The following is a 27,178-nucleotide window of genomic DNA, read 5'->3' on the forward strand; positions in this document are numbered from 1 at the left end:
ATGAAAGCATATTCTTAAATTGTGATAATAAAAATGGAGGGTTTTGGCAAAAAAAGTGATGAAGACAGAAAGATAATGAATAAAACTTTAAAATACAGAAATAAGCCCAATAGCATACAACATTTAGATCAGTGAGGAAATAGATTCTTACCACACAGACCAAATATGTGACAGATTTAAATCCTTTAAAAAGAGCCACAAAAGCACTAGTGGAAAATATAGGTTAACATTTCTCTGACCCTGGGATGTGCCTTTCTAAACATAAAAGTAGAGGAAGAAAGACTAAATGAAAATAACTATGTATTTAAATTCATAAACATATACATTAAAAATCCATTCACAATTAAAACTTAAGTGACAAAATGAAGAAATGCTTGCAATGGGCAATAGTGAAAGGGTTAACAAATTTAATAGGCAAAGAACTTTTACAACTTTATATGCAAAGAACTAATACAATTGAAAAATTGAATAGAACTTCTACAATTTTAAATAAATAGAAATTAGAATAACAGACAAATAACATACACACAAGACAGCCAAGAAACATGAAGAAGCTAGAATCACAATCAAGGAAATACGAATCACAGTAGGTTCTAAGTTTCTTATCTTAGTTTGGAAAGAATTAATGATGGTTTGTGAATTCTGTATTCTCACTCACTGCAGGTGGGAATATAAACTGGCATAAATACTTTGGAGGGCAACTCTGCAAATTTTAGCCCCAAAAAGACTTTGACCCAGGAATTTCACTCACAGTAATTTCCAGAGGGAACAGAGATGCACACAAACGTTTTAAAAAGGCAAAAAGTTACATGAATATCTAACTAGAGGTCAAATGAATTATGATACCTTCAAATAAGGAAATATGATGCCAACATAAAAATCATGTTTTATAATAGTTTTAACAACATGAGCAAATATATATAAGGACTTGTCAGATGGGAAAACCGGATTCCAAAATAGTGGATGACAGCAAGGTGTCAGTCTTACCTTTTCAACGTACAAATATATGCGTGTAAAAAAGGAGAGGAAAAAGATGAGAAAATGCATATCAACACGTTGACAATGATTATATACAAGCGGTGGGACTAGCAATTTGTATTGACTTCTTTGTGCTTTTCCATAATTTCCAAATGTTCTGTGATGAACGTGTATTATTTTTGCAATCAAGAAAAACATAGTTTCATGTGTGTTTTAAATCCTAGCTGGCTGGAAGCGTGGAACTGTGAGGTAGGCTGTCCAGAGAGAATGCTGCGGGAGTATAAAGGGAACTTCTCAACCCCGTGAGTCTATGCCTTTACCTTATCCTGGCCTTTTTTTGCTCTTTTTTGTCAGTTCTCGGAAAGTTTGCAGCTTCCAACACCATTTTACATGCTCCTCCTGTGACTGACAGAGCAGTGTCCCAACAACACTTAATGTATTTTGGGTCAGGGGCCCGTGGGTCAGCAAGGTTATTAATAAACATTGCCTCTTGTTCTAATTTGGGTCCCTTCTCTCCTTCTTGTCTCTCCTCCTGCCCTGCTTTTCCTTTCACATCTCTTTCTGTCTGACCCTTTTCCCCTTCTCCCTGATCTCAAAGATTTGGCCTTCATTTTAGCTCGACTTCTGGCACTTTTACCGTAACACTTTTCTGATGTATTTGTTGGTCCTGTTAAGTTTTCATAGGCAATTTCATTTTTGAGGAAAGATTTCGTGTCCTAAATCGATTTGACGTGGGTTGATATGATTCTCTGATCTGACATGCCTGGGAGGTGGGGGGATAAGTCAAATTGAGGCAAATGTGGATGAGCAGGGGAAGGACCCTGTTTTTGAAAAAGAATTTTTGTTAAACAATATTCACTGACCACAGAATTAGCCAGATTTAAGAGGCCACTACTACGATCAGCTCTACACAAAAGGAAGAGAGCTGGAAGGCAGAAGTCAGCTTAATTTTATTATTATTTTTTCTATTATCTTTGATGAGACAAAAAGAATTTAAAGAATTTATCATGTATATTTGGATGTATGTACACCCATTTTATTTTCTTTTTTAGAGCTTGATTTATGACCTTAGCTTATATTTAGAGTAAATCTTGTTGTATTTTTTCTGATTTAATTACACAAATAGAAGTGGCTGCATGGTCATCACCACTACCAAATTTTTACACATCAGCTCTTCAAAGCCCCTGAATTTGGTACAAATTCAATTTTTGTTTTTACTTTCAACATTTTCTAACTGCAATTTCAAACCAGACAAGATTCCTTTGTCAACTGAAAAAAGTCAATTCCTACACACACACAAATTTGCATGTACTCTTTCCAAATTTATTAAACTTCAGTTGCTATTTTCTTCTAATAACATAATATTGCATCTCCCATCAGAGCGTTCAGAGTTAAATGTGCCAATGGGAGTTACTTAACAATGATAGAGCAACATATTTATATCAGAAAACATATAAAAAGAAATGTTTGAATCTTTACTTAATTACTCATACTTTTCAAATTTACCTATTGCACTTTTTCCTGTTCAAGAACGCCTTCTTTTTTAAATGTGACCTAGACTACCCTTTTTAGAATGACTGGAAGTCTTTTAGAGTGATATAATTTTTTAACACATGATTAACATGATTAATTCTACTATAAACTAGGGTCCTCATATTGAAAAAACTGAAAAAAAAAATGAAGAAATGGCAATGAAGCTAAATTTATCCAGAAGAAAGATAGTTTTCTATACCTAAACTTATTATCATGAAACATACTAGTTTTGTTGCATTACCAGAATTGCACCTGAGTTTGGTCTTTCACAAACTAAGACAATCTATGTGAACTTTGAATGAACGATGCATTCCGCTTCTTAATATGGTCACCCCTCACCACTGTACATTAACAGTCAGACAGGCAGGGATCCTGAACTCAGTTCAAATCACCATTGGAAGTAGCCATTAATCAGACTTGACTAAATGTCTAATTTGGTTCCTTGCTTACTCTTTAGTTTTTGATTTTCCTTTTGAATGGATTATTCTTATCTGTTCTGTAACAACTATCAAAGGATGAGAATAGCTTTAAATGTGCTCTGTCACATGTGTGGCCATTTGTCACACATGGGATAATATTTATTTTCTTTAAACGCCATATTTTTCTTAATAGACCTAGGTTTGCATGAGCAGTAACTTGTTAGGCTGTCTTGGGTAAGAAGAGAGGAAAAAGAAGGAGGAGGAAGCTTTTCTTGAGTGCCTACTATGTACCATACAGTATGACATGTGCATCCATCCATTCGATGGAGCTTTTATGTTGTGCTAAGTGTTTCACACATCTTTTCTGGTATTGTCTGCACAGCATCACAGTGAAGAAGAACTTGTTAACCTCAGGATACAGATGAGAAAATTGGGGCTTAGAGATGTTAAGCAACATGTCTAAGACACACAATTAGGGTGATATGAAGCATGGATTGGCACCCAGGCCCTGGCTCGCCAAACTATGGCACTTTCACTGATTATGAATAGACTTCATTGTCTGCAGTGGCAAGGGCTCAGAATACAGATTAAACCCTGGAGTTTATTGCAGGCTGGGCTTGAGGTCAATGACACCTGATCACTTATAAGGTATGACTTGGGGTTGTCTGAAAAGCCAAGAAAGACCTCCCAAAGAATTACATTAGATAACATGGCAAAAACGTTATGAAAGGACTAAAAATAAAATATAACACCCATGACACCGTCTGACTCAGACTAGTGGCTTTCAAGAGGTGGGCATCTATGTACCTTTGTTGTACCTATTTTAAATATTCTCTATTTAAAGAGGGTCACTGGTTCCAAGATGTTCCTCGAAATTTTGATAAATAAATGTTCTGAGGATCATCTATGTATGGGGAATTTTTCCCTCACATAATCAGGTTGGATGCAGAGCACAGTTTTATGCCCTGTAATAGGCCTTTTTTTTTTTTTTTTTTTTTTTTTCCTGATCTCTCTGTTTCGGCTGCTTCCAAGTCCCAGGCTGGGATCCGCAGGCTGTGGGATGAGGGTGGTGTGGCAGGTGGCAGGCTACAGTTCTTCATGCTCTAGGGGTAAGATTTCTTGTGAAAACGGACAGCTTTTTTGTTCTTCCTCAGCCTTTTTAACACACAGCCACATCTCTGGCTGCGCCTGCTGTGGTTGTGACTGTACTGAGCTAAATTTATGCTGCTGACAACTCGCACTGAAGTACATCGGTAGCACAGAGTCAGTGGGAGTTGTGTGTATATAAACTCGGGCAGGCCTTGGCCCACTGAGTGTAATAGCATCTCTGCCTTGGTAGATTATGGGTATGATACGGGTGATGCGTAATGGATGGGGCAGTCTGTGTACAAATTTCCAATGACTTGCTACACCCCTTTAGGATGGTGGCTGTCAAAAGTGTCAGCAGGGCTGCCCTGGTGGCGCAGTGGTTGAGAGTCCGCCTGCCGACGCGGGGGACACGTGCCCCGGTCCCGGAAGATCCCACATGCAGCGGAGCGGCTGGGCCCGTGAGCCATGGCCGCTGAGCCTGCGCGTCCGGAGACTGTGCTCCGCAACGGGAGAGGCCACAACAGTGAGAGGCTCGCGTACAGAAAAAAAAGTGTTAGTACTTTACACCCACAACAACCACGGATCCTATTACCTACCGGTGGCCCCTGCGCTCACAGACCGCCTCTTCCTCCGCTTCTAGTAGGTAATTGCTGCAGGGGTACCTATGGAACATATACAAAGGAGGAAACACGGGTGAATTTTCTTCCTTGAGCTCCACTGTATTAATAGAAGGAGGAAAATACGGAACGTGTTTGAATTAGCCTGGACGGAAGTTCAAAGGGAATTCCATGTAAAAGATATCTCGGAAAGATTTCACATACAGAAACTGAACCAAGGGGGGCATTATGTTGCTATGCACTTAAATCAAGACCTACCCTGATGTCAGCGCTTCATTTGGGGTGTTAATGGAAAGGTACACAGATGTGGAAACTTCCACGCTGTGGATGATGTTTAAAACATTTAAATTATTTATCATGTCTTTTTGAATGAGTCTGACGATGGCTGGGGAATCTACAAAAGTTTAAACATGAAGATCTGACTAAGGAACGCTAGCATTCTTGGGTTAAGAGACTTTTCATGCTAAAAATAGACAGTGTCACCTCTCAGACTGGGGCAGGCAAACTAAGCTGTATCCTTGCTCTTTTTCTGAGCTGAGACTAAACTTCGTAGTGTGATTTTTCTGGTCTTCCAAGCTAAACTGAGACATAACAGATTAGCATCAATAAAGACACTGGTGACAATGATGATCGTTCCTAGAAAAATTGGGGGCAAAATAACCACCCCGATGATGACCTGAGATTGAATGTGGACAACTTCGTTTTTATAATAGTATTGAAAATCTGTTAGCATTGGAAATCATAGCATTGATTATATTATCTGTCTGCATCTAGTGTCTAGAACACTATGGAAACTCCCTCATCCATATACTCAATTTACTAGCCCTAAATATATTCCAGGCACAGTGCTAGTCTCTGGAGACACAGATACAAACGAGAGATTGTCCTTGTCCTTAGGGACCCTGTCTTGATTTATTTTCATTGTATAATAAATAGTGTATGCTATGTATCTGTCACTCGTCTAAGTGCTTTACATATATTAACTCATTTAATCATCAAAACAACCATAGGTATAGTTATATTATTCTCCCCCATTTTACAGATGAGGAAACTGAGGTACTAAATCAGCAGGCCCAAGGCCACACACCTGGTATGTCAGCAGACCCAGGATTTAAATCCAGGCAAATCTAGTTTCCAGAAACCTTACTATTAATGGTTGCTTAGGAGCTAATTAAAGAAATAAAGCTTTAACTATTTTCAGCGTAACTACTAGTGACATCAAAGAGCCTAGAAACCCCAGAAATCCTGGCTTCTGCAATATTCAGATCAATGATTGGGCAAAACTGTAAGAGACATGCTAATGCAATTTGTAAAGGAACAAAAGATGAGAGAGATAGACTCTAAAAGCCACCAAAAGCCAAAACAAAATGCAGTTTAATGGGGATAAACATGAGACGTTCTTAAATGCAATAAATCCCCCATACAAGCCGTAGATGACTGAAGTCTGACTCCACAGTATGGGGGCTCCTCCCTGACCAGGGCTCTGATTAAAGTCACGTGACCTGATAGATAGCACTGGTCACGAGACTTCTGAATATTTTATTTTTTTTCTGGATTCTTCTTAAGAGACTCTGGCAAACTAAGGCCAACTCAGGAAGACAAAACTTCTGCGTCCGTGTCATATGGGGCACTGGGGAACTTAGCCAATAAAACAAAAGCAGTGGCTTGAAGGGGTGGGGGAGAATGAAAGTTACCTTCAAGGTTTTGAAAGTCTGCCATATGATGTAGGGATGAGGTGTTTCAACTCTGTTGCTTCTGAGGACAGACTCCACCTCTGTAGAAAGATGCTCCAGGGACACCGTTCTGGTTCCCACAGAAGGAACAAAACTTTCTAAAAAAAAGCTCCCAATAGTGGTAGCCTGGGGGAAAGGGAACCCTATCCCTCCCATCTGTCTTAGGTGGCTGGCCAGGGCTAACTGGCAACCTTCACCCAGACCTTCACATATTTACATTACCTGCCTTCAATTTACAACTCTTGAAAATGCTGAATCGGTGTCTGCCTGACCATCTGCCCATTTCCAGACCTCTGGCTTCAGTGGGAAGTTGGACCAGTGTCCTCCAAGCTTCCTTCCAAGGGAGCCGTTCATGACTTCTTGATTCCATTATGGAGCCTTGAATTCCACAATGTTTTAGAAACCGGTTATCCCTGTTATATAGATGAAGAAATATCAGAGGGCTTAGTAACCAGCAGAGTGAGAGGCAGATAACATCTCCCCCTCACACATAGATTCCTGCTCACACTTGAATAGCTACTTCTACACAACCAACCTTAGCGTTGTTACAGAGCAACTTAGCCCTAACCTTATTCTAGAAAATTGGTCTGGTCCCCAGTGGCCACTATATCATTTAGCTGAGAGCTTACTATCATTTCTAAGTTAATTTGTGAGTTAATTGTAAATGTCAGGAAGCTCTGACACTGCCAAAAATGGTAAATTATTGAGATAGACCAGGGTCAGAAGAATCCAAAATTGAATAAATTTGGTTGTTGATCAGTTTTTATCAAAAAAATATGTTGACATCCAAGGGGACCGGAATGCCCTCAGATATGAGTTGCCTCAGAAGACAGCCCTCCATGAAGTGGACCCTGGATTACGGGGTAAAAAATGTTTTCCAAAACAAAAGAAAATGTTTTCCGATCCTAAGATTTCCATAATACTCCACAATCACAATGCCAATCACGTTTTCATCTAAATGACTATCCAACCTATAGAACTTTAAAAAGAGCTCAGTCCCTGCCTCTGGATACATCCAGTTTGATGGTCTAAATGTGGTATTGAAAGTGGTTAAATTCTAAACCTCTGAACACGTGCATTACGGCCATTGGTAAAATAATGACTCGTCTTTTCCACACCACTGGGTTTGGCAGGTCTGTGCTTCAGGAATAGATATGCCTCCCATTCTTCTTGCCTTCTGACCTCTGTGGTTCCTTTTCCCCCGGCAAGGTCAAGCCCTTAACATCAGGATTATGTTGAAAGAAAGACGAATATTTTCCCCAAACTTCTGGAATTATCAGGATTATATAAAGTGGGGGCTGGCCTCCTTAGTAAAGGGAGAAAACGAAATCTCATTCCCAAATGATTCTGACCTGTATTGGCCTCCAAGTTTTGGCCAAATGATGCCTCTTTTTTGCCCACATGGCTGTATTTACCATAATCTGTGTCTCTCCATTCTCAGCAGTACAGTCCTCATGGTAATGATGCCACTAACTCCCATTTGTTACTGATTAATCCACAGCATATTGGAAAATGGAGTTAAAGTGGAATGCAATGGTAATTAAGCAAAAGATGTCAGAGAGCCTTTACTTTTAACTTCTTTTGCAAAAATCATTTTTGAGGAGTGGCAAACTGAAAAACCACATCCTGACACAGCATCCACAGTCAATTAGCCCCTTCCCTGAGTGAGAAAATGCATGCTTTCCTTGCAGAGGATCTGTGTTAAACATCTTACCTGGAAGACAACATTCAGTTCCCCATTCATTGACATTTTAAGGCAAGTAACAACAGGGTTTTTCTAGCTGCTTTTCTCTACCCTCAGACACACAGGTCAAAAGAGAAGGCAATGTTAGGCTGAAATTTCTGTAATTTACAATCTCCAGTTTGTGGGCCAGAGCCAAAGGGCTCTTGGCTACAAAGTGTAAACAGAGCATTGTTGCCTCTTAATCTGGGTAATTGGTCCCAAATGCTGTTGCCACTTTTCAGATCAGATGCTTTACATACTTTTTAAAGAACCTGGAACTTTTCTCCTTTGGCAGAGAAAAGTTTGGTGCATTAACTCAGTCTTTTCATCAGCACTAAGACTCCTATAAACAGCCATGTGATTTCATTTGGGGGCCTGTAAACACAGGAGACTGGGGGCCCGCTTGGAGAGTTCCAGTCCATGTTTGAATGTTCATCCATCTATCGTTTGCTCCCCCATCCAAGCCAACTTCAGAGTGTTTACTTAATATACATAGCTTCTGCAAAAGTTGAGCAGACAGGCCACCTCCTAGAGGGTGCCCCCAGTTATCAGAAGCCAGGTTATGTCCCATTCCAGCAGAACGTGTTCTTATCAGTACATGCCTTAAGTGTGATGCACCGCAGTAAATTTGGCCTAAAACCAGTTGTTCTGTGACATCATCTTCTGGGAGAAGTCCTGGGGATGCTGTGGGAGAGAAGACAGTGTATGGTGTTCTGGGAGGAGACGAGGCTTGGGACGATGCAGGGGGACCACAGGCTGCATGACCCTGGGCAGGTAACACAACCTCCCTGAGCCTCGGTTTTCATATCTACAAAATGGAGCTAATAATATAAACTTCACAAACTCATCATGAGAATTAAATGAGAAAGTGAATATAAAGGTTATGGGGGCATTCCACATACTATTATGAGGTAAAGTAATTTTAAAGCCATATGGCTTAAAAAATACTTTACATCATAATAGTATATATATATTAATAATTGTATAGTATATATATTACTATCATATAGTAATATATGTAATAGTATATATTATATATATATTTATATATATATATAATATATATATGCCTATCTTTCTGCTTCAACCTACACAAGGCAGGGAACACATTTTTGTTTTCCTGTGAAATCTCTGATTTAGGCTTCAGTATTCCAAGAAAATATAGCTTTCATTACTGGTCTTACAAGAAAATGACAAAATCTGAGTTCCCTTAATTTGTTTTTCTCTTAGACCTTCCTCTTTACCTATTTCCAATCTCCCTGGTGACATTTGTAGGCCTTCATTTTCCTTCTAAATATTTCTAGAGTGCTATTGAGTTCTATATTAACTATTGCTTCTCCAAGTTTCCCTTATTTAGTTCTTCTGATCTTTCCTCCCAAGTCAATCTCTCACCCTGTCATTTTTGTACTTTTTTTCTTTGAATTCCAGTCCATTTATCTCTATCTCTTTGGCATTAAGGTATTCTACATATGTAGCATTCCAAGTAGACACTCAGCAAAGACTTCAGGGAGATTTGGGACTTCGACTCCCTTCCTACTTCTGGGTTAAGAAGATTAGACAAGAATGAGCTTTCTCGACCTTGGTTTCTGCCATTATATTTACTTCTGTTCTCAGCAGTTAAAAATGGGAAAATACTTCTCCTATGTATAGTCTGTAGCAGTTTGTTTTCCAAACAACATTGCAATTATATTTTCTCTAGGGAGGCAGTATAGCATTGTGCTTAAGTACAGAGATTCCAGAACCAGGCATCCTGGCGTTCAAATCCCTTTTAGGAGCAGTGTAACCTTGGGCAAGTTATGTAATTTCCCTGTGCCTAGTCTTTCTTATCTGCAAAATGGAGATAATTGTGTTTGTTTGGTACTGTTATGGTCAACTAAGTTGAGTTAATACATGCAGAGTACTTAAAATTGTGCCTGGTTACAGTAAGCACTCAAGAAATGTTGGTTACGGACATTTCATTTAGATTCTCCTTTTTTCAAAAATTGTATGTGTATTTAACTGTCAGTTTCCCCTCTGGTCTCTCATATGTGGTCACATTTCCACATATATCATTGAAAATGGGCTTCATATACTGTTCTTCCCGACTTCAGAATGTTACAGGAAATACGAAATAAAATAGGACAAAACAGCAATTCCCAAAACATCTAGCTCTCTTCCCCAGCCCATCATCTCTTCATCATTAGCTAAAGTGGGATGAAAGTTTTATTATGAACCCAAAACACAACTGTAGTTTACCCCAAAGTGAGTGAATCTGGGTTAGCTTTAGGAAAATCTGGTTTGAATTTTAGGTGAACCTCCTTTTTACTCTCAAATGCCGAAAAGAGGATTTACAGTTTCAGGTGGATACCAAATGAAATTTGGTAAGTTCATCTGAGTTTTACTTTGGGTTTGTCATTTGAATGAACTCAAATTTCATGCAGCCTTAATCCTTATATTTATGGTTTTCCTGCCATTTTCACCTCAGTTGATAAAAAACATTTTTAAATAAAAATTGAGACATACTGTTCAATATTTCAGCAAATTGCAATATTTTAGAGCATATACATTTCTTTGTCTCAATAATATACAACTATGAGGAAAATACAGTTTTGGTAATATATGCTTTAATGAGTCATGTTATTTTTGCAAATATTCTCCTTTACTTCATACTGTGTTTATTAGCCACAAAATTCCAAGTTGACCAGACATTAATTAACAAGATTATCTATTTCTGTCAACATTTAAAGATCTGCAGCTGCATCAATTTTTAATCCCTGGCTCAGGTAAACCATGACTTTAAAATCAAATTTGTATAATATAAGCTTTCTCCATTTTTACATTTCTTCCCCCCAGAAGTCAGAAGCCCAGACTTTAGCTAATTTCCTCAAATTATATGCTAGAGGTTTGAGGAGATTTAAGGATAGATCTTTTATGTCAAAATGGTAGGTTCACAGTTTGTGACTGATGATCTTGGACATATAAATGATATATGCCCATTAAATAAAGAGGCCTTTGGGATGAGAAGATTAAGCAAAAGTGAGTTTAGGGAAATTTCCAAGTCCTACATTTGCAGAGATATGGGCAACATGCTTACAGTTTCTGTTTTATTATAAGGCAAAATAATCTTAAATAACTTATATATTGAGACTAATATATCAATGAGATTAAAAAGATTATTTGCCTAGAAGTGCATTTTTCACTCCAATAGTTAACTAGAAGCTTTGCAGTTACATTACTTTGAATACCTACTTTTTTTAATGGAACTAGACAAAGTTACTCTGGGATTTAAAAAAAACAAAATTCTCTTAAGAAATGTGCATTAGATAAAATTTCTCCCAAATACTACTGATACTTTTTCATAAATTAACCACACTTTATATTATTTAAAAAATTAAAACCTGAAAACACACACAAAAAATGTCACACGTTTTTTCTTCTAATCTGTAGTCCCCAAATGACTGGTAATAAAAATAAACTTTACAACATCTTTGAGAATACCAAAGAACCCCAGTCAAGATTATTTTGGCTAGAAAAGAAAGCAATTTTTATATTCAAAAATTTGGCCTTCGGACATATATACGCTACCAAATGTAAAATAGATAGCTAGTGGGAAGCAGCCACATAGCACAGGGAAATCAGCTCGGTGCTTTGTGACCACCTAGAGGGGTGGGATAGGGAGGGTGGAGGGAGGGAGATGCAAGAGGGAAGAGATACGGGGATGTATGTATATGTATAACTGATTCACTTTGTTATAACACAAAAACTAACACAACACTGTAAACCAATTATACTCCAATAAAGATGTTAAAAAAATTTTTTTTTGGCCTTCCTTAGTCAATTCCCAAAAGGGAAAAAATCAGCTAATCTTAGAAAGGTGGTAAATTTAAGTGATTCTGTAATCCAAGTTAGTCCTCAATCATGTTTTGAAATATGATGAAACAGTAAGGACCGAGAAAAGATATAGAAAGTTTCAAAAGTAACTCCAAATAGAAACACCGAGCATTTCTTTAAGAGGCTTTCGGCTTCTAAATTAGAGGATGAATAGCGTCTAACTGGAAAATAGCAGCAAGTTTGTGCTAGCGTGCCCGCTTCATGGTATTCATGGCAACCAAAAAAGAAGAAAAATACTCTTAACGTATTCTATTACCGGATCATTTAAATCAGCATGAAACATATTTTTGTCGGTCACGTATTCCAGGTATCACCCTAGACAGCAAGTCAGCTAAATATGGACACATCCATACACAGGTTCTAACACTCATACAACAAACAACTGGGCATGCACGTACACTGGCATACGCATGCGCACACACAAACATATACGTCCGAAACCTGCCCAGGCTTCCCTCTGGGTCCTTGAAAACTCTGGCATATTGTAAACCCAGGAAAGAATTTTAATCTACATGGTTTTAAAATAGGAGCCTTTTAAATATGCTGCATACAATTTGTGATGGTCATCTCTAAGATGCTGCTCCATTATCCTTTTCCATTTGGAATGAATGAGGCTAATTAATTTCAGGCCATACTTGATGAGGTCAGCACCATACGAGGGGTGCGTGCTAGACATTGCTAATCTCTTTCAGCTGAGAGTGATGAATTAAAGATGAAGCATGCCTTTGCAGGCCTAATTTAGAATGTATATCAAAAAACCTACAGCCAATAACACTATACCCTACAACAAAGAAAAACTGGTTCACTCAAACTCCCTGAGTTGTGTTGATTTTAAAGACATTTTCAGTCCTCTTTCGAATTCCATCTGTGGATGGGTGAACCATATCAAGAAAATCAAGCCATCTCTCACACATAGCCATGTGGACAAAAAGTGGGATTAAAGGAAAGAAAGAAAGAAAACAGAAACAAAATACAACAATCAGGGTTTGATCCCTTATGTATTAAAATTCCACCTACACATTAGACGTTTTTTTTTTTTTTCTAGAGCTACCAGACTGACAAAGATCCCAAATTAGCAATACCTGTATTCAAGCAATGACCACCCAGCTCTGCTGAGACATTTCAAAGCAACATGCTAAATGAGGCAGCCTGTTGTTTTTAAAGCAGGTATCTTAATGAAGCTTATTAGGTTTTTCCATGTCTCTCTTTTGAAAGCCAATAGAGATTGACCAGGTAGATAATGTGATACCTTTTATAAAGCCAAGAAAGAAATTGTAATACTGATGCCTCCAGGCCAAAATGTTCTTATGAAGTTAATGCTGAGCCAACTTCCGAGTTGTGAAAATGGAGATACTCGCTGATCTAAACTCTAAAGAGAAGAAGGAATTAGTCTAAATTTCTCAAAGGTAACTACTCCAAGTCCCTAAGGGTGGCAAGAAAGGTGTTTCAGCCCAGAGAGTAGAGAATACACCTTGAAAAAAGTATTTCAACATACCTAGCAAGAGAAATCCTGACATTCTAATGAGTGGGCATTTCCTACTGGTGGCCACAATAACTCCTGCCTCTGTATCTCGGTAGCCTTCACTAGAAAAAAGCTGCTTCGAATTAGGTCCAATCTACATGCTGAATCAATCTTTCATCCCTTTGATTGCTTCTGAAAATATTTATATTTCTTAATAATGCACATTTTGTCTTGCAACTTCTGATTAAACCCAGACGGGGTTTCCCAAAGCAGCCAATGTATGTGGAAGGGTGATTTGGGACAGGAAAAGGAAGATAAAAAACACAGGTTTTTCCCATTGGGGAACCATTAGAGAATATAAATCTAGCAATTTTGGTTATGTAAGCATAAGAGGAGGGTTGTAATAAATACAGATTGGAATATTACAGTGACCTAATGGAGATTACAGAATATTTTTATTATTGTGTGATTCTTCATTGCAGCTTAAACTCTTCGGCTGGTTAGCTTAACAGATTTTATGAAAAATTATTGTGGGAGAGATTTAGGAAGATTTCATATTACAACCAATAATAACCCACACAAATTATCATATCAAAATAATTAGAGCAGCAAAATAGTTATAATAGGGACACGACGAGATCATCTAAAATTTTTTTTTTTTTTTTTTTTTGATGAATAAGGAGCATAGTTTGGAAGATATTGGGGGAGGGAGGGTGGATTCCTGGTTTGGGGCCCAAGAGAAAAGGGGTCTAATTTCAACCCTGTCACCAATCAGCTGGGAGAACTTACAGAAGTCACCCAACCTCTCCAGACCTCAGGTTTTTCTTCTTGCTTTTATCTGGGAAATAAGGGAGGTAAAGTTCTCCTTGTAAGTTTTAAATTCTATGGTTTTGTAAAGCATTATCCTTGTCCTTAAGCATTCCGTGTTCTCTGAAAGCAGAGAGGAAGAAAAGAGACTTTGTCCAATGCTGTGTCCCCAATGCCAGTCTCTGAGAGATGGCAGTCACAACTTCTCAAAGTACCTCATTTGTCACTTGTCCCTGCTTGCCTCCTCAGACATGGCTGTCACTTTTCTGTTCCTTACTTCTTCTCTCTTAGAGACCATGACAAAAGGAAGCACCCAAAAGCAATGCCCATAGTTTCATTTGACCCAACCACCCATTTTAGAGATGAAGAAAATAAAGGCCAAAGAAGTGAAGGTCACATACTTAGTAACTGGTAAAGCTAGAATTTAAATCCAGGTCTATTTCCAAACCAGGATCTATTCTGCTATGACACACTGCCTCAGAGTCTGAGGGATTTTTATATTCCACAAATAAGTGGGTTTCTTGTGACCACTCAGTGCAGTTGAAGACTCCTTGCAATTGGAAACGGGAACATAGGATAGGGAAGTGGCTTTGAATGTAGACTTCCTGGATTTGAATAACATGTCACCAACTTACTAGCAATGTGAGTTTCAGGCAAGTCCCTAACCTCCATAAGCCTTGGTTTGCTTTTTATTTTTCTCTTGGATAATGGAAAATAACACCAACATCTACCTCAGAGTTGTGTAAGAGATTAAATAAAATACATGTGTATGTTTACCATAGTTCTGGTATATAGTCAATGTTGGCTGCTGTTAGTATCACCACCCTTTTCTTCTTCATTTACATAGAGAAAAACCCTGAAAGGATCCTAGGAAACCTAGGTATGAATTCTGACTGTGCTCCTATTAGTTCCATGGCCTCAGATAAGTCTTTGAGCCTCAGTTTACTCGTCAGCAAAATGGGAATTTAAAATATCAACCTTGCAGGATTTTAGTAAAAACCAAATGAGTTATGCATGTGCAAATAACTTTCATAAATAGGTAGAGTCCTATAAAAATACAAGGGTTGATGGTTTTATTAAAACATTATTATTCCTAGGTCAGAAAGCCTCTGGATGCTTAGAGCTGGTTAACAGATGATAAAAGAGATAACGCCACTGATTTGTTTCTCAAATAAATCTCCTTAGAAATGAGATACATGCAACACCATGTAATCATAAAAGAATAAATGCGTTTCCTCAGTTATCACTGTTATCCATTTAATCCTATTCTACTGCTCTCTACCTAAACTTGCAATTCTCTCATAATTTTATCTTACCAGGGAATTAGAAGATGATTAGGTTGCAGGAGCAGGGTTTAGAACAGGAAAACAGCACTCTCTTCTTTGCCTTCCAAGTAATTAGAGAAAGAAATATCTCAAAGTAAAGAAAACACACTTTATGAAATATTCAATGACAGCTTCCAAGAAGTCTTCATACCTTGTTAAAATACTGTCAGACTTTGCCATTGACCAGCTGTCCATTGCACGTGAACTTAAAAATATATACATTATTGAGATACAACTTTTTTTAAGCTAAAGAAGCATCATGGGACGGGAATTGTTTTCTGAGTAGGATTAGTAAAGAGTTGGGGCCTAAAGGTGTATGTCTATTTTAAAAAGAAATTTTCTGATTGCAGATAACTTCTCAATTTGATTTAGTGTCGAACGATAGTGATGGGGTTGATAAGTGAGCATTCATCGGTAATTCATCTTGTGCTGGTAGAAATTTACAGCAAAGCAGTGCTTTCCCAACAGTGACAAGCCCTATTAATCTTCTTCAGACACATTTCAATAGGTGTTCCCATCTGTGGCCAGCATCTAAACATTCTGGCATCACTGGCGACTTGAAGACACCTTCATTTCAAGTTACACTCGTGAAAATGTGATACTAGATTGTACTCTATTTTTTAACCTAATTCTCTCTCCTCATTCAATTAGCCTTTCTTGCCTAGATTTTCTGCTCATGTGTAACATCATTTCCCAGGGAGAGCTCTCAAAGATTTGGTTTCTCAGAGATGCACAATCTCCCCCAAGGTTAACAACTAACAACTTTTTTACAAATTAAAATTGCATAGATTCCTGTTCTGGCAGTCACTGGCCTCAGATTGCATATGTCCTTAGAAAGTAGAACCTGCTCAAATACAGCATTGAGAGGCCTGAGGAAAAGAGGAAGGCTAGAAATTCCATTGTGTTCATATTCGGAATGCAATTTGTTATATTGAACTATGATGCTTAATTTCAGTGCAGGGGAATGCCGGGAAAAGGAGAAGCAATTAGGAAAACCGAAAAAAAAAATGAAACAGCAGCCAAGTGTTCAAAACAGCCACATGTACTCAACATAGTCAGTCTATAGGATAAAATCCCTCTCCTGTTCTTTGCATCTGCTGGAGGACCTCCAGTTAAGAAAGAAATACAATAAGCACTTTAGGGATAGCTTATTTCACTTAAATTGCCTTTATCTACGAGCAACATGCTCTATCTGGCTGCAAGGTTAGTCTAGGTGAAAAATCTGGAGGGGGTGTTTGATTTTGGATTGCACCTAAGTGCTTTTTTTGTGCCATTTCATCCTCATAATGGATTTGGTCTTGCAAGGTGGATTTGAACAGCATTTTTCTTGTTCACTTTAGAAATCATTCAAAAGAGAAAACTGGCTTACGCATTCTTAGTTTAGAAAGGTTAGATCTACCTGCATCATGAATGGATATTTTTAACTTTACTGAACTTTTTTGTTTGCACGTGATCTGACATGTATGTGTGTTACTAGTATGTGTGTATGTATATATGCATATGTATGTGTGTGTATATGTGTATATATATATATGTAATAAAGATATTCATTCTCAGAAAGATCTCCCGCCTTCACACAAACTATTTTTCACAATAATCATCTGAGTTTTTTACAGATCTCAAAAACCTTATTGTAGGTGGCAAGTTTAAATGTGCCATATTAATAACTTGTTACCCAAGACAAATTAAGTCCTTATATGTCAAAAGCACTTGGCACTGTATTATCTACAAGACAAGTATTTATTGAATAAATGTTGAATCCAATTTCATTTTAATGTGACTGACTGTATGTTTCAGCCTCTTAGAGATAAAAACACTCAGACCCATAACTGTGTTGCAACATTACACCTAACTTGTCTATTTCTATTATTGTCTCCTAACTTAGAATATGGAAAGAAGGGTTTTTTTGTTTTGTTTTTTTGGGTTTTTTTTGGTTGTTGTTCTGAAGAGCAAGGGAAGAGATAGAAAAACGGCTGGCATTCAGCCTAAAGAGAAATCATTGAAACAAATTAATCCTATGCCGTTTAAATTGACGTGGTAATCCATCATCAGAGAAGGCAAACTCTGAAAGCAATCTAGAATCTGCCCTGCTCTTTCACTAGCCCTGGAGGCACAAAGATGGATAGTAAAGGAAAGGGTGGGGGATCATAAAAGTTAGCGATGCCTTAGAAAATAATAAAATTGGTTATATCAGCTTTCACTGTCGTGCCTCTGAAAACCTTCTTTGGAAAGGAGAGGTTAACTTTCAACAGTTGCTTTCCAAACTTTACCTCAAAGTGGTAGGTCATCTGCAGTTGAGCTCAGAGAATCTGCCTCCTTCTTGAGGCTGCCAGGCTATGGACTAGAGTCTAACCACTGCAGGACCCACAGTTACACAGAAACTTTCCTTATAAGTGGTAAGGGTGGGGGTTAGGATTGGGGTTTCTTTGGGGTTTTGTTGTTGTTTTGTTTTTTGGTGGCGGAGAGTGGGAGGGAGTCTTTTCTTCTTTTTTCTCCTATAATTATCTTGTTTTGCACCCAATGAAAAAGCATGTTATTGTAATTTTTAAAGTAAAACTTCTGTAACATCCCTAAAAACGGAGGCAAGCCATCATGCCCTGTCACTTATCTGTGTTCTTTTTAATTCTGGAGGCTTATTTTTCAAATTTTCTTCACTTCAAAAAGCCTGTGATATGTTGTTAAAACTTGCTCAAAATTCAAAAATCATACAAAACTGAAGTGTCCCATCTTGGTAGATAAGATGAAAAAAGCCTTGTAAAGAGCTCCATTGTAAAAACAATGATTCTGTATTTCCAACACACTGAAGCCTAAGGTTTTTGTTTTTGATTTTGTTTTCCTCTTTAGCTTGTATATGTAGTGATGTTTTATTTTTTGTTATTAGGGTTTTTTTGGGGGGTAGTGCAGAAACTCACCTCTTTACTATTGTCTGAACATAGAAATTTGAACACAGAAGTGAATATTATTTTCCAATTTAATAATGCATTGAGCTATAAAGGCAAGACAATTTGAAAATATTTTTTAATCTCAAAATCTGCTAACAATAGACAGTACGTGAAGACAAAAACCCAGATACCTTAGTGCCAAAGGCAAGAAGGCAGAAGCACACGAATATAAACCATACCCAATAGCTGCCCTATTTAAATTTATCTAGGATAGAGTTTCTTCTAGTTTATTAAAACTTTACATGTTCCTGAAACTTCAGAGTAAACATCACACCTTTTCTCTATAATTAGAATTTTATTCACTTTTTTTTTAAAGGGGATGAGTAATTCTTGCATATGGACTAACACTTTTTTTAAAAGTATTTAAGCATAAAAGACAAATTAGAGGCATTTCCCTGCTAAACAAGAAGAGAACAAAAGGCTCGTATATAAAATATTCATCCACAGCCATGCCAGTTGCAATTTTAAGAGTTGTTCGGAAAGAATAGATTCAGGTGTTTGTAAGTGTGTTTGTTTTTAATGGAACCTGGGAAATTTAAATAGTAGCTCTTCATTAACTGAACATTCAATTGCACTTTCTGAGAAAGATCTGATGCCTTTGAATTTGTTTTCAATGTATAAACAATGACTTCAGCACAATAGTATATGATTTTAAAAGCTATTAAATTAATCAAAATCATATGAAAAAAGTCAATGAGTAACTAAGCATAATTATTGAAGACTATAAAGAAAAACATTGTTTAATATTTTTTAAACCCCATCCCCCCTCGCTTAAATTTCACTTCTTTCTATTTGGATGGCAATATGGCAACAAAGTATATGCAAAATAAAAAATTCCACCATAACTTTTGGAGTCAGTAAATCCATTATTAACATGCATTCTGCAAGAAATAGGGTTGCCTAAATTTTTAACTTCTCCCTGACATGCGATGTAATGTGGTCCTGTCAATATATACCCAATGTGACATTTATCACTAAAGTCAATATTTTCTTCCTTCTACATTTTCACTTTTGTTTTAAACTATTTTAAGTGATATCATCTCAGTCAATTTACCTCAGTCAAGCACATTGTACTCCCTTTGATAAGGTTGATTAATTTATTATAAATTGTAATGTAGGGATAGGAAAGGTACCTTTCTGTGTCCTGTATTCAAAATAAAAAAGATCAGTGTAAATTTTATTTAAACATTACACTTTGTAAAGCCTCAAGTTGATACTTCCTATGGTCAAAAAAACTGAATATTATGTTAGCCTCCTCTCACTTTTGCACAGAAGTCCTTTATTTTTAATGTGTATGTTCAACATTTCAAGAAACCATCCATTTAAGAAGAGAAGTGCAGTTGATAGTTAATTAATTATGTTTTCTAAATTCATACATTATGTTTTTCTATTATGGCAGTATATCTGTCTTTGTCCATTTACTTACTTCTCTAATTATATGCTTTATATTGAAACTGGGGTTTTTCTAAAAACCAACAGAATGGAAATTAGCCCTTGTTTTCTCCTTCTGAAATTCACCTTGAGTTTGTGGCTAAAGAAAATTAAGCAAGATAAATTTCCTTTGTTGTTCTGTTTGTATTTTCTTTAAGTACACTGATGCAGCTAATTAACAACATAAATTTACCTGGATATTTGCCTTACTAACACCTACACATTTAAATGACTGGCACTTGATACCATTTGATTAATGCCTTTTTTGACATACCAAAAATGAACTGTCATTTTAAAGGTTTCATTACCAGTCTCCTAAGAGAAAAAAATACAGAATCAGACAACCTTTCCTCACCCTGTCCACTTCTAAATAAGAACTGATGTCCACATGGCTTTAGATATCTTTAAAACTTTCTCAGCTGGAGTTGCCTTGCAATATAATATTAAAAGCATATACAGCCCACATCAGACTTAGTTAAATGGGCAACAAATCCCTTATGCTAGCATCTATAGCTAGAGCCTATTCTCTTTTAATTCTTCAATTCATTGAAAAGTAAAATAAACAGAGTAGCATATTGTTGAATTTTAAAATAAATGTATTAGGCAAAAGATGTTCACCTCTTGTTTAAATGCCCTGCCAAAGCTACCAAACTGAAAACTGACGTTTTTACCTTGAAGTATCTTTCCATGATTCTGCAAGGCACAACAGCTTTACCATTACTAAGTTGCTTCAGCTTGTATTTCAACAATAGAGATTCCAAGGAACTCATTCAAAACTCTTTTTTGCACTGTTTTCTGCCAGACCCTCAGCATGTACACATGAGTGACAGCCTCTGTCTAGTGCTTGAGTATATAAACCTTTAATCTATCATGGAACTTCTACCACCATAAGAATATATACACACCCATGTGCATATACCTTCATTCACATAACTATTATATAACTACTCATTAAAAATGCCACCAGGTGTGAAAACAGCAGAATGGATTTTCCTAATCTCATCTAGATTTCATGGCTATAATTTGGCTACTGACAAGATTCTAAATTAGCTTTTACTTAAATGAAAGAAGGTAAAACGTATATTAGGATTTGTATTTTTTTAAAAACCTCTCCCACAATAATTAATTGTTGCATATATGTTAGAATTATTTTTCAAGTGAACTGGGTGGTCAGTTAAATAGAAGAAAATATTTCACTACATTGTGTTTTCTTATTCCCTAAAGTCCATCTCCGTGGAGTGAGCTGCCTTGATGGATGAAACTGTTGTCTCTCAGAATGGAAACCCGCTTTCGTAGGAAGGGTGGGGGTGTGGGAGGACCAGTGAAAGACAGAGCTCTAAAATCCTTGCAACTAGAGTGAATTTACCTCCCCTCTCTCCCCCTTCTTCCCTTTCACCCTTCCTTCCTTTTTTGCTACAGCCCCTTTGGTACATTAGTGTAGTTAACCTTCGCTCTGGCCGAGACCAAGAAGGGTTAATGGAGACCCGGCTTCTGACAGCCTCCAGGTCAGCGATGCTCTCGAGCTTCCATCGCAGGAATTAGAGGATTACCGAGGAATGAATTCGAGGCACCAATCGCCTCACACCTGAACACATCACTCCAAGCCACTGGGATTCATACTTAAAAAAAAAAAAAAAATTCTCCCTTCTGAAAAACGGTTAATTAGATCTGCAGTTATATTTCCTGTTGCACCGAGGAGCCAAGTAGGGCAGCCTGAACTGAATTCCTCAATCTGCCAAGGAAATCGAGCAATTTGGGGAGAGGGAAAATAAATAAATAAATAAATAAATAAATAAATAAATAAATAAATAATAAAGCCAGCAAGCTATCGGTTTCTTCAGCAAGGGCAGATTTTTAGGAAAAGGTTAAGAGCGAGAAAGGGAAGAAGAAACGAAAAAAATTCTTCCCTTTCCTCACCTTCGGTCTCCCCTTTTCCCCCCGAAATTAGTGCCTTCTTGATTATTTGCAGCTGTTTCGAACCTCAAGGTTTGTTCACAGCAGCGACCGATGCCTCCCGCTTCCAGAAGTGAAAAGCCATTTTCGCGTCAGGACTTTGCTGCTTGAGTTTGGGGAGAAGGTTTTCTTCTCATTCCTAGCAAACTCCACCCAAAGCCTTGCTAACTTCAGCGAGCCCCGCAAGCCTTTGCGCCCTCGCACTTTAGGCTTCTGCACCCAGCCTTGGGGCCACAGAACCATTTCCCTCGCTGGACTGTCGCTTGAGACCCCCAAAAGCTGATTTCCCGCCCTGGAGAGGACGGGGACATCCAGGGGGCGTCGTTGGTGTGTGTCACCCTGCCTCTGCCTTCCTGCTCCCCCTCAGACTTCCTCCCACCTGCCTAGGAGCCCCGAACCTGGAATCCACTTGCCCTGCGGTCCGCAGCGGGTTCCGCCACCCGGCGGCCGCCCTTGACACTGGGTGGGTGGGATGGAGAGGCAGCCCGCTGGGCTGGGCTGGGCCGCTGCGTCCTCTCTGGAACACTAGGGGAGACGAGGGGGCAGAGGTGCATCCGGGAGAAAGTTCGGGGATGCTGCGTGGCGCGCCGGGGGAAAATGCAACCCGTTTGGGCCACGTCGTTACTCCGGGAAGCTGCCTGGAGAGCCCGCGCTGTGCGGGAACCTGCCAGCATCTCCACGCCGGGCCTGCGATCCCCTTCCGTGGCCACCTGACCACTGGCACTCGCGACGTAGAGCCCCGTGGCGCCCAAGCGCTCTGCCCCGCGGCGGCCCGCGCAGCTCTCACCCAGCGCCAGCCCAGCCGCGCCGGGATGCGGCGGACTCCCTGCCGCTGGCTGCGCCCTCGCGTCTCCCGTCGAGGAGGGAGGGACACAGGCTTGCCCCCGGATGCTCTCTGGCGGTGGTCGGGTCGCCCCCCTCGAGGCTCGCTCCCCCCTCTCAGCCTCGCCAAATCCCTGAAAGCCCCGGCCCCCTTCGTCACCCCGGGGGCTTCTAATCACTCCGTATCGATTTCCCTAACTCTTTTCATCCAGTTGAAGACACATCTTAAAACACTCCAGCCCGGAGTGTGCTCTGGGCTTTATCCACACTAATAAAATGATTTACCCTTCTCTCTGCGCTCTCCTCACTGAGGAAAATCGTTCGAGCCCCGGCTATTTGTGTGTGATCAGTAAATATTTAGTGCGGTGACATCCTCAGCTAGGCTTCTGATCGATTCGGGGCCCACCGGGAGGTGCGCACGGTCAGGGCGGGGCCGCGCCGAGCCCGCCGAGGGGGCTCCTCCCGCCCTCGCCGCTGGCCGCTGATTTACGGCCTCTGCAACCAGCAAAGGGGGGCGAAAGCGCGCCGGGAAAATTGGCTTTTCAACCTTTTCACTTTTGACATTCAGCTGCCTCCCCAGGCTCTAATTCTCGCCCTACTCCCCCCTCCTCACCCCAACCAAGGGCGCCCAGTGCGCCCTGCGCGCCCTTCCTGCGGCAGCGCGCTGCGCTCGCGCCCCCGAGGCCCGGGGACCACCTAGCACAAGCCTACGCCTTGACGCGGGGAGGCCCAGTCCCCTGCCCTGGGAGTCGTCGCCTTCGGGGCGAAATGCACTCTGCCCGCCCACATCTCAGAGGGTGGAGGGGTTGTGGAGAAGCCGAGAGCTGCGGTGGCCCGGACGGGGAGCCACTGTCCTCGCTACCTTTTCTCCGACCCTCAGTCTTTTCCCCACTTCTGTGGCTGGTCCTCGACGCCCCTCGGGCCGGATGGCGTCGGGCGGGAACTTTACTTTCCTCGCAGAGACGCTCCCGTTTCCTTAGAAGCGGAAAAAGCGCTTAGCTTGGAGGAGTTGGAAGGGGGCCTCCTACCCTGATCTTGGCTGCCAGAGGGTTGCGGCCGCGGCAGTGAGAGTGTCCTCATCCCCACTGGCCTCCCCGAGGCGCACACTCCTTCCTTATTTCAGGGCCGCGCCCTGAATCTAGACACCAGGCAATGGGCCGACCTGGAGTAAGGCATGACACGCTCTCGCCCCCTCCTACAGACCCACCACCTCGGGCCGCTGCCTTGTCAGAGGAGGAAGATGTGAAAGATACTAACCCCCTGGGCTCCACCGCTCTGCAGTCGGGGGCACGGGCCTGAAAAACTCCAACACTGTTGCCCACCTGTTAGCGGCCCTGATCCCCTCTCACCTGAGGCCGAGGCTTCTGCAATTCCCCCCGGGTCCAGGGAGGGAGGTGAGCCACATCGCTGGTTCACGCACCCCTCCCCAGCGCTAGCACCCTCTCCTTTGTCGCACACGTGATTTTCTAAACCACTTTATCTGCAGACTATATCTTTATACTAATGCATACTTAATTGGTCCGTCTTGACTGTCCATATAAAACAATTTAATTAGGGTGCTTTCTTGCTTTGGAAAGCAAAGAAAAAAATCTGCCCAGTGCTTATTGTATTTAGCACCAATACAGGCAGAAAATGTAGCACAAGTTTTTGGTTGAAAGAGCACCTCTGTGCCCATTGAAGGGCGTTGATCCGAAAAGACAGAAAGGACAAGTAAAATCGATTTGAAGCGACCCTCTCTGTCCCTTTCACACCATTCAGAAACTCCATTCCTTCTAAGACAAAGACCAGAGCCTTGGGAATTCTCAGGGAAAAAGAGGACTCCAGTCCCACAAGCCTAGGGCACTTTTTAAAAACCTTCAATATTGCACTTAAAACCCGCTCTCGGTTCTGTGCCCCCCCCCATGCGGGTTTCACTGGCACCCTCTCCAAAGCGTCAGGCGGCGTGGCTGACAAGCCCCCACTCCTCTGCGGGCTCGGCCTTCTGGCCAGGCCGGACCAGGCTTTTAGGGTTAGTGCAGCCCTCACCTTTGACCCCCAAGATCGAAGTGGCTGCCACACTGCAGAGTGCAAAGCTACAACCCAGGCCAGAGTTAAAACGAAACAGCAAAATATTTCTCTACTCCCAAACCCAGGGAAACCAGTTCTGGTTCAGCCGCCTGAGCCACCTTACCCAGTAATACCTCACTCAACTTTTTTTTTCTTCTTCTTTTGCAATGAACTGCCCTAGCCACCTCTAAAGCAGGGAACTTGGGTTGTCAGGGCTGCATCGCTAGGTAGCGGTGAGTTGTCCTCCATTAGGAACCCAAACACCAGGTTATCCGACAGGCGCCCTGGCTGGGGAAGGCAGTCATCGATCAGACCTGGCAGGAAAGGGAGGAGGGAGAGGAGGAGAGAGGAGGACGAGGGGAGGGGAGGAAACAGGCTGGGCTGTGATCACCTTCACCTGCCCTGAGCCCGGCCCCCCTGTTCAACTATCCCTCGACCTTCTGCTGGGGTTAAAGGGGGCGGGGGTGAAAGGGAGGGGGGCATCCCCAGTTACACAAGTGGCCTCCTTCTATAAGAGAATGAGTTCATCACCTCCCCAGAGAAGCCTCACCATCCATCCACTCGTATAACTGATGAGACAAACCACAAGGAAAAACTTCTGTAGCCCATATTTATGGTATTAATGAATAGTTAAAAAAAGATTTACACTTCTTATGATCAATATTCTGAGTTATTTCCCTCAAAGTATATAATTACAGTGTCTTCAGAGTTTTCATCATTGTTTGAGGTGGCAAAACTATTTGTAATTTTCATTAGCCAGTAAACATGTAATTAACATTCAGCACTGTGTTTAACTTAATTCCTGTTTAAGACAAGGACAAGAAGCAGCCGAAGAGGGTTAGTTCCATTTGTCAAGTCTGACATACATCTTACCATAACAGTTTCCTAAAATAAAAGATCCGTGTTTCCCCATTATTCTTCTCTTAAAACAAAACAAAAAAATTCCATTAGTTAAAACGGTATTAAACTGCGAGGGGAAGCATAGTTTATTCTCAAATTTTGCTAGTTACTGTATTCCTGCTTCCTTTATTCATTTTGGGAGGTGGATGTAGAGAGGGGGTGAATTAAGCATGCATTATCTGAAGACAGAAAGTGGGGAAACCCCTCCCCCCAAAGAAATAGGTTTCCTCTTCAGGAAAGTTCTAGAAGGGGAACTGGGAAGGGGGGACATGAATCTGCAGGGGAGAAGGAAAAATCACTTGGGGGGGGGGTGAGTTAAAAGTAGAAAATGAGGATTTCAACGGATTCCTAGGAAAGATGTTGCCCTCCTGTTTCAAGTTCTATCTTTGATCTAGGGTGAGGGGAGCCTGTCTGCCAGTCTGCGAGGCTGCTGCTTTTTTCCCCTCCTCTCCCACCTCTGTTTTTTTCCAACTTGCTTTAGGATTAGCCTCCATCCCTCTCGACCCCAAACAGTGGAATTTGGCTGTGCCTTGGGTCGTCTTTGCTCTGCAATATCGCCTATAGTTGTTGGCGGTTTTCTGCTGAGGCTGAGCCGTTAGCTCCAGCCTCCGACTAAACTCATTAAGTTGGGAGATTTTTTTCAATTGGACGGGTGTTTTTAAAGTCTCGTCTTTCCAGCCCCAAACAAGGTGTAACAACGCACTCTTCCTTCTAAGGAATGAGATGAGAGACAAGGATCACTCCAGACATCTCCTACCTACGGTTTGGGGTTTTTTTTCTTAAAGGCGAGGCTTGCATTCCTCAGCAGCTATGTACAAAGCTCCCTGAAACCTCGTCTCTCTAAAGTTACTGTGCAGGGCTTTCCAAGGCTGAGAGCGCCTAATACATGGGGAAGCACTTCCCTGAGGTGGAAGATCTCTCCCTTCACCTTTCCTCTTTTTCCCTGCAGGCTAGTGCCTACTTTTTATCAGTTTGCACAATCGCTTAGATAAACACCGAGGAGGAGATTCTCTTTAATTATCAAAGACACATCTTTTCAGGGGGCCAACAAAGCATTTATTTCACCCGCCAAACTAAAGGAGAGTTATTCCAGTTTAGAAGGAAGATGCAAGCGGTTTGGGACCTTGAACAAGGCAAATATGGTTTTGGTATGTTTACTTACAGTATTTTTTTTTCTCTCTCTCTCTCCTTTCTCACTTTCCTCCTTGTGCTGTGTGGGGTTGGGGATGACTTGGGGATTTTCAAAAAATCGGATTGCTAACGTGTATGAAATGCCTAGGACTGTGGTTTAAGGTGTTCGGGGAAGGGGGGACAGTCAATTCAATGCCTTGCCATATTTTATTACATGTGTGCGGTAGGAGAGGTGGTGGGGGGCGGGGAGAAGGGGAAAATACAATTGCGAAGCTGCCAAAATATGATTAAACCGAAGCGTAAAGACTGCGGTGCCTCCCATCTCCTCAAACTCATTTCCTTCGCTAGAGCAAACTAAAAACCAGTCCTATAAGCGTGTTTTTCCAAGCAATAGACG

At 40.5% G+C, this 27,178-nt stretch overlaps 1 protein-coding gene and 1 long non-coding RNA gene across 2 annotated transcripts in view; one reads left to right on the forward strand and one right to left on the reverse strand.

The window, feature by feature from the left end:
* LOC132596829 (uncharacterized) overlaps positions 1 to 27,178 on the reverse strand; it is a 27,720-nt gene continuing 542 nt past the window's right edge. Inside the window, exons 2-4 of the long non-coding RNA XR_009562885.2 lie at positions 6,592 to 6,782; positions 4,616 to 4,681; positions 1 to 987 (exon numbers count right to left, since the gene is read on the reverse strand). This is a non-coding gene — a long non-coding RNA (uncharacterized lncRNA). The remainder of the gene's footprint in view (positions 988 to 4,615; positions 4,682 to 6,591; positions 6,783 to 27,178) is intronic.
* The window catches only part of NR2F2 (nuclear receptor subfamily 2 group F member 2), a 14,406-nt gene continuing 13,563 nt past the window's right edge, over positions 26,336 to 27,178 (forward strand). The window contains exon 1 of the mRNA XM_030873168.3: positions 26,336 to 26,798. Coding sequence (XP_030729028.1) covers positions 26,756 to 26,798 — 43 coding nt within the window. The 5' untranslated portion in view covers positions 26,336 to 26,755. The remainder of the gene's footprint in view (positions 26,799 to 27,178) is intronic.

The sequence above is a fragment of the Globicephala melas genome, chromosome 2, assembly GCF_963455315.2.
Source record: "Globicephala melas chromosome 2, mGloMel1.2, whole genome shotgun sequence".
Classification (NCBI taxonomy): Eukaryota; Metazoa; Chordata; class Mammalia; order Artiodactyla; family Delphinidae; genus Globicephala; species Globicephala melas.